The 8329-nt window shown below is 35.2% G+C and overlaps 1 protein-coding gene across 1 annotated transcript in view; it reads right to left on the bottom strand.

The window, feature by feature from the left end:
- The window catches only part of LOC125871424 (G-type lectin S-receptor-like serine/threonine-protein kinase LECRK1), a 22913-nt gene extending 14934 nt beyond the window's left edge, over positions 1-7979 (bottom strand). Inside the window, exon 1 of the mRNA XM_049552003.1 lies at positions 5679-7979. Within this exon, the coding sequence (XP_049407960.1) occupies positions 5679-7979 (2301 nt within the window). The remainder of the gene's footprint in view (positions 1-5678) is intronic.
- Positions 7980-8329: the final 350 nt, after the last annotated feature.

The following is an 8329-nucleotide window of genomic DNA, read 5'->3' as shown; positions in this document are numbered from 1 at the left end:
AAAATTACAACCACTTATTTGAATTAAAGTGAAATAAATTGGAGGGAAACAACATACACTTTTACAATTTTCAAGAAGTGTAAATAAGGGTATAATAGGAAAAAATTTGTTGTCCTTTCTTGATTTGTCAAAATGGACAACTAAATAGGGACAACCAAAAAAGGAAATATGGACAAGTAAATAGGGACGGAGGGAGTATTAGTGTTATGTTTTTCCCGTTCATTATTGTTTTGGGGTTTACATTGCTTTTTATTTATTTATTGATTTTTTAATTATTAAGTTGGATGTTGTTGTTAAGTTGCTGCATATTAAGTTGTTGATATTTTTGTTTTAGCTGATCAAATATTTCTTTAGTAATGACTTTGAGTTTTTTCATGTTGCTTTGTTTACATTTTTTAATTGTTGCCAAATTATGCCTTTTTTATTGTTAATTAATATATAAGTTGTCATTTTATTTGATTGCCACTGTTATTTTCTTTTATTACTCTAACATGTTCTCATTTATATTTTCTTATATTGTATATTAAATTGGCCAATGAAAAAATCTCTCCGTCGATTTTTTAGGCCTCTTCATTTTAAAAGACGAAAATTTAGTTTAAGTTTATATATGTTTTATGTTAAAATTGACCAATGAAAAAATCTCTCCGTCGATTTTGGAGGCCTCCACATTATAAAAGACGGAAATTTAATTTAAGTTTATATTTTTTGTAAGTTAAAATGGCCGATGAAGAAATTACCGTCGATTTCCAAGGCCTCCCATGTTAATAAGACGGATTTTTATTTTTAAATTAATATTTGATTCATTTATTTTTATTCATATTTATTTATAACTAACGCTTTTACTAAGTGTCTTTACAGGTACCTAGAGGTGCTTCCTATTGAAGTTATTCGAATTAGGTTCGAATTATACTCCTATTTATATTGTATAATATTGACGATAGGTAAATTTAGGTCGATTCCTATATTATTATTTTATCATATTACTTGTGTATATTGCATGTTATTATATTTGTACATTATTTTATTCTCATCCTCAATTTGAAAAAAATGAATTCAATTGGGACCCACATTTGTGTATTTCGAATGATGCCTAACTCCTTTCCTTCGGAATAACTTGAACTCCTTACCTAGAATATTTTGGTTTCGTAGATTAACTAATTAATTTCCTAGTTTTCCTAAAATTAGGTGGCGACTTCTTTAAAATTTTTATTTTCTTAAAATTCTTTTAAAATTGAATTAATTGATTATTTTTTGAGTCACCGCAACATTTCGCCCTATTTGAATAGAGTAGGGATGTAAACAGATATATAAAAGATGTAATATTGCAATCTCGGAACCAAATAGTTATCAAGAAGCATCAAGACATGAAGTTTGGATTAAAGCTATGAAGGATGAGATTGTTATGATAGAGAAGAATGATACTTGGAAGTTGGTTGATAAACCCAAAAACAGAAATGTGATCGGGGTGAAGTGGGTTTATAGAACCAAACTTAATCCAGATAGCTCAGTTTATAAATACAAAGCAAGGCTTGTTGTGAAAGGTTATGCGCAAGTTGCAAGTTTGGATTATGGAGATACGTGTGCACATGTTGCACGACATGATACAATAAGGCTACTATTTGCTTTGGCAACTCAATCAAATTGGAAGCTGTATCATTTGGATGTTAAATCTGCATCTTAAATGGACTGTTGCAGGAGGAGATATATGTTGATCAACCAGAAGGCTTTCAAGTTGCAGGAATGGAGGATAAAGTCTACCGACTTCATAAGGCATTGTATGGATTAAAGCAGAATCCTCGAGCATGGTACAGTAAGATTGATGATCATCTCATTCATTGTGGCTATAAGAGAAGTGAAAATGAAACCACTTTATATGTGAAGAAAGCTAAATGAGGAGATGTGTTTGTGGTGTTAGTACTCTATGTTGATGATCTTCTGGTAACAGGAAGCAATAAAGCAATGGTGAATCAGTTCATGCAAGAAATGGAGATCAAGTTTGAAATGTTAGATTTGGGTGAAAAGAGTTACTTTCTGGGAATAGAGATTCATCAAGCTACTGCTGGAATCTTTTTTTCTCAGAGAAAATATGCATGTGATATTCTTAAAAGGTTCAAGATGGAGAGGTGCAAGTCTGTACCGACTCCACTGGTTCACAATGAAAAGATTTTGAAGTTTGAAGGAGGTGACAGGGCTAATCCAACTGTTTATAGAAGTTTGATTGGTAGTTTACTCTATTTGACAACAACAAGACCCGATCTCATGTTCGCGATAAGTCTACTGTCGAGGTTTATGTAAGCTCCAAGTCAAGTTCATCTTGGTGTTGCTAAACGAACGTTGAGATATATCAAAGGAACTGCTGATTATGGTATTTGGTTTAAAAAGGAAGAGAGAGGGCAACTGATGGGTTATTCAGATAGTGATTGGGCAGGAAGCGTTGATGATATGAAAAGCACTTCTGGATATGCTTTTACACTTGGTTCAGATATGTTCTCATGGAATTCAAAGAAGCAAGAGGTGGTAGCTCAATCTTCCGCAGAAGCAGAATACATTGCCGCTGCTGGTGCAACTAATCAAGCTCTATGGTTAAGAAAGATTGTGATCTGGAGCAAAATGACATTGAAGCTACTGTCATCAAGGTTGACAACAAGTTAGCAATATCTATGGCCAAAAATCCAGTGCAACATAGTCGTAGCAAGCATATAAATGTGAAGTTTCACGCTATCAGGCAAGCAGGGAAGGATGGCGAAGTTCAACTTGTTCATTCCAGCTCAGATCAGCAAATTGCAGACATCATTGAAGTTCTAAGGGCTAAGTTGGGAGTATCCAAGAAAAATCTCAAGGAGGAGTGTTAGAAAATGAGATATTTCTAGACGTCTTTTGCTTAATTGTTATTTTCTTAAATATTATGTTAAGTATGTAAAGGAAATGTAGTTCTTGTTTTATGGAATATGTTTTGTAAGAAAGTCAATAGTGGTTGGATATGTATGGCCTCTACTAACTTTGGAAAAGCTTATGTAGATATATGTGTGTATGCCTTTTAAAAAAACTGAACCATTATTTTTTTTCTCTAAAAGTTTCAAATCCTAACAGATACAAATAGAGAATAAAAATATTTTCGTCAAAATGCCATAATTCAAAGACTTGCATATTGTAATGCACAAGGCCATGATTATTAGGTCACTTGGAGTGTGGAATTCTTTTCATTTATCTTGCAATATATATTCTGCATTCTTATTACGTCACTGTGGCATCAGCATGATTGCTTCCCCCTATCTCTCTTTTTTCAATATTTCCTCTTGGGCCAAAAGGAATATTTTACCTGATTTTGATCCGTTTAAGTTATATTCTAGGTTTATAAATGTAGCACCTCGAAAGTAAAAAAGTTGAATTAGAAAGAAAAAGTTGATGGTGCAGTGTTTCCACGAGCCCGTGTACGGACCATAGATGGTTGTATGAGCGGTGGGAACTAGTCATAGATTGGTAGTTAGATATTTGGAAAATATCAAGTCTCAAACTTTGGTTTACGAGCCACCACTGCGATCCATGAAGGACTACACGAGCCGTAGTTGGTCTCGTGGACTGAACTCCAAACTTAGTGGGATTTTGGTACCTTGAGTTACACGAATGACTTGTAACACGACTCATAGTTACGTTATTGGTTCGTAGTTAACCTTTAGAAAAGCCAAGTCTCTAGTGAGTGTACTACGCCTAGCCAGTATGGCCTGTCAAAGGATGTATGGACCGTACATGGCATCAAGGGTTCGTAGTATGAGGGTCCAGGCTTAAGGTTGAGGATTAATATACGAGGTGTGTATATGGCTCGTGGTTTGATCGACGGTTCGTGGTTCTTGGTCAGAGATGTGGATTTCCAGTAATTATTTGAAGGACAACCAATACGGTCCTTAGAAGAGAGTACCATACATGGGCCTAGGGTTATTCAAGCTTCAAGTCTCCTCGTTCAATTCCAAATCTAGGGTTCATCAAGGTATGTGAGAAATTCATCAATGGAATTCTAGGGGTTCGGGATTTTGTTAAGGTTTCAATTGATATTAAGATTTTTTTATCATTATTGATCTTATTGACCATAATTACATATTTCCAATAATTTTGACATGAACTCATGCTATACAAGTACTTTATGATTATAAACTAAGCTTTAGCCATATGCATGCATCATGAATTGAAGAATTTATATAATACAATCTCACAATTTAAAAAGGAGAGCAATTAAACCGTCTTTTTTACCGTTGATGTTTGCATTTTTTTTTTTTAGTATCCTTATATTTTCACTTAAGGCCAAAAAAAATTGCAAAATAATCCTAAAATATAAAGGAGTGTCCATCTGAAAATACATCTGATGGCTATCTTTATTAAAGTAATCAAGTCCTAATGCTGTTGGAATTGGACTTGGCCCAACACTTTCAGCTTAGTATTTGGGAAATAAACAGATGAATTTCGGATTCTAAGGTAATAAAACACTTAAAAAGGGGTTCAGATTGATTTATTTTTAGTGACTTTTTTTTTTAAATATTGTAAGTGTTCGGATAACACAAAAAGAAGTGCCTTTAAGAACTTTTTTAAACCTGAAAAATTACACAAAAAAATGGCAAAAGTCAAAAGTTGGGGTTCGCTTTAAACTTATAAATCACTTTTAATGTATTTGAAACTTAATGTGCATTTCAGTGTCATCATCTGTTATGAACAAGCCTCAATCCAATGTCAATACCCACACGGATTTCACACAACTAGTTATTGGGCCAAGAAGAAGCAATAAAACTGGAAGGCCTTTGCATAGGCTCATTTGGGACTCAGGCCCACTTAACAACTAGCTAAAAGGATGACGGATGAGAAAGAACAGTTTATGAAAGTTGTTGAGAAAAATGTCTAGTTCTCTCATCCCTTTCTCCGAGTTCTGCTTTTCATCTCCTTTCTTCTATCTATGTTCTTCAATTTCCCTTTTAGTTCTTAAACTCCTTTGTAATTTCAATTACGAGTTAGTGAAATATATTTATCGATTGTTTGAGTTTAAATTGTGTTGGTGTAGTTATTGAGTTTGTTACATCATCGAGTTTCCAAGGTATACTTTTTCTTGTTAATGGCAACACTATACTTGTCATTCATTCCATGCTTATAATTACTAATGTTGGACTAAGTATGTATATATTTGTATGTTTCCCTCCCTTTGTGCATTTTTCGTTAAAGCTTAAGGACCTTAGAACTTTTTTGTGCTTTTTGCTTTTGATAACATCGAACTGAAGAAAACAAGAAATACTCAACACCAGAGTAAATAAAGGTACAACAAACATGACCAGGGAGAAACTGAAGTGCAGATTATAAACTAGCAAAAGTAACAATTCAAATTCAGGACTTCATACAAAAAAAGAAAAAACTTAACAATCAAACTCTGAGACTTAGAATAATTTTACAATAGCACAAGTATTAAATATTAACATTATGACAATTTTCATTATTCACTTCCAGTTTGCAAAGCCAAGGAGGCCTTTTTCCTTCCAGTTTTTCGTCTTGTTCTGATGCTCCTCCCTGTTGATGATTTAAACAATCATTTAGTTATAGAACATTGGAGGAACTCCAACCTCAGTTATGCCTTCAAGCATTTGCATCACTATTTTCATTGAAGGTCTAACAGTTGGATCAGGATGGACACACCACAATCCCACCTTCACGAATCGTTCAAGTCTTTTAATATCATTCAATACTTCAGGATCACTCCTTGCAAGTTTGTCAATTCTACCACTTCTCACACAGCCTGAAACCCAATTTACAAGCAATAAATCATCACCTTCATCGTCTTCGCTCTCTTCCTCTACCCTGCTAAGCTCAATATGCCTTCTACCACATGTTATCTCCAGTAACATTACACCAAAACTAAAAATGTCAACTTTGGGTGTTATTGGAGCATTCTTTAGCCATTCTGGTGCTAAATATCCCACTGTCCCTCTTGCACAAGTATCTGTTCTTGTTTGATCCTTCTTCAAGAGTTTCGATAGCCCAAAATCTGAAATCTTGGCATTGTATTTACTGTCAAGAAGTACATTTTGAGGCTTTATGTCACAGTGGATGATTGGAGAATCACATTCTTCATGTAAGTAAAGCAGTCCTCTTGCAATTCCTAGTGCCATTTCAGTTCTGTGACTCCAAGTAGGCAGTATTTCTTCCTTGAACAAAAAATCTGATAAAGCTCCGTTCTTCATCAACTCATAAACCAAAATGAAGTGATTATCCTCAATGCAAAATCCTAATAGCTTTACCAAATTCTTGTGATGAGTTCTGCCTATGATTTTTAGCTCTGTCATAAATACCTTCTCACTTGGCTCTGCAACGTCTTTCATCAGCTTCACCGCAATCTCTACTTGAACATCCTTTAACTTGAGATTCCCATAGTAAACTTTTGCAGAAGCTCCTTTTCCAAGTTGCTTGCTGAAGCCATTAGTTATTTCATGCAGTTCTTTGTATGTGAACTCGCGGAAATTGATACCTATTCTTGATGAATTTGGATTCCACTCTCGTTTTACAAGTCTCCGAGGAGCAGGATGATAGTAAAACGCCAAGGCTCCAAATAGGAAAGTAAGTGAACTGGTAGTTATAAGGCCAGCAGTGAGATGGGCTCTGGTGTTGGATTTCTTTTTTGTTGATATGTCATCTTTAGCTGACTTAATAGGCACCTTGATGAAGGAAACGCTGCCTGTGGTCATAGAAATTCTACGGGCGTTGAGTATAGGAGTACGCCTCTTGTGACATTCCCTATTGATTAGAGAAGCAGCCATGGCATAACAATCTTCCATGATAACTTTCTTGCATTCCTCCTCATCAACATCACGATAAATTTCATAATCCCCAACCTCATTGTAAGGCATGTCACTATCCTGAATAGCCTCTATTGTGAAATTTCCGCTAGATAGATGACCTGCACAGAAGTTGATCATTGTCTCCGGATGACAACCTTTGGTAGGGTTACTTGGATCCAAGAAGACATACCCCGGAAGACAGTCACAATTTACAGTTTCATTATCATTTGAGCTGCAGAATCCGTAAGCCCCACAAACAGCATTAACCATACATGGCTCTGAAGGGATCTTCAAAACTCTAATCCAATTGCTACCATTAGTCTTATGATAAGCATACTGCTGGAAGTTGCCAAAACTGTCTATAGTTGCACGGTGGTAGTAGTCTTCAACTGGGGTTGGCACATTCGGTGGAAAAGAAAAAATTGTGCTAGTGTTATCTTTCACAAGGTACAAAGATGCATTCCTCTGGTCGAAAACTAATTTCACTTCACGGTTTCCTTTATCATCTTGACTACTCAGCCAATATCCTGTGTCTCCAAAATGATAAGCAGATAGTACCAATTTTCCATCAGCTTGCATTTCTAGCATGAATTTCCCTTTAGAGTACTTGGAATTCCCATCTGAAATAGAATTTGAATAGAGCTTTCCTGCTGATAATAAAGTTTGTCCTGGCAAAAGTGTATCAGTGGGAGATTTAAAGCTTTCCCAAACTTTATTTGAACTTGAGTCTCTCAAGACAAGATTTCCATCATCTTGCATGGTTCCCAACCTTGCAGACTCATTGTAAATCTGTTGAACTGTGCCATTAGCATAGTTGAGCACAAGCTGACCACCAGTTGTTAGACTAATAGTTGATCTGATTTCAGCTGGATTGTCGCGATTTGCTGACCATACAAGTGTTGTTTTCTGGATTTTGTTGAACCAAATTCCAACTAGGAAAAGAGTATCTGAAACAGGATAAAATCCGAAGGCAAAGTCCCCAGACAAGGATAACAAAGAAACATTTTCTCCAGCAGTGAAAGTAGAACCTATGCTAATATTTGGATTATTTTGGCCATTTGACTGATGATGAAGGACTAGGAGGAGGAATGCAAGAAGATTAAGAGATATTCTCATCTTGTATGAAATCAGAAGGCCTTGGTTTAGACAATAGGAAGTAACAAATGATTTCATATACACAATGGCTCACTATATTTCTTGGTCTAACCAGAAATTGTTTGTACTATCAAAGCCATCAACTTTGACACTTGAACTTTGGTCTTTTTTCTAAAAAACTGTCTTTGACTATTAGCTAGTAGTGGACTAGAGAATTGGTCATGATAACGCCTTTTTCGGTCTATCTATTATTAATGGTGAAAAGAATGATAGAAAACAACACAAGAGTTGAGAATGTGATTTTGATGACTCAAGTTTATACAAATAAAGACGGAATTGAAAATTCAACTTATGATATATACACATACCTGGTTCATTTTTCCCTCAATGAATATGTGGGGAAGGTGTTCAGCTTCTGACTGATGTTG

Source organism: Solanum stenotomum, chromosome 7 (genome assembly GCF_019186545.1).
Source record: "Solanum stenotomum isolate F172 chromosome 7, ASM1918654v1, whole genome shotgun sequence".
Classification (NCBI taxonomy): domain Eukaryota; kingdom Viridiplantae; phylum Streptophyta; class Magnoliopsida; order Solanales; family Solanaceae; genus Solanum; species Solanum stenotomum.
Note: the sequence above shows the minus strand (reverse complement) of the source record. Positions and strands in the feature narration are given on the sequence as shown.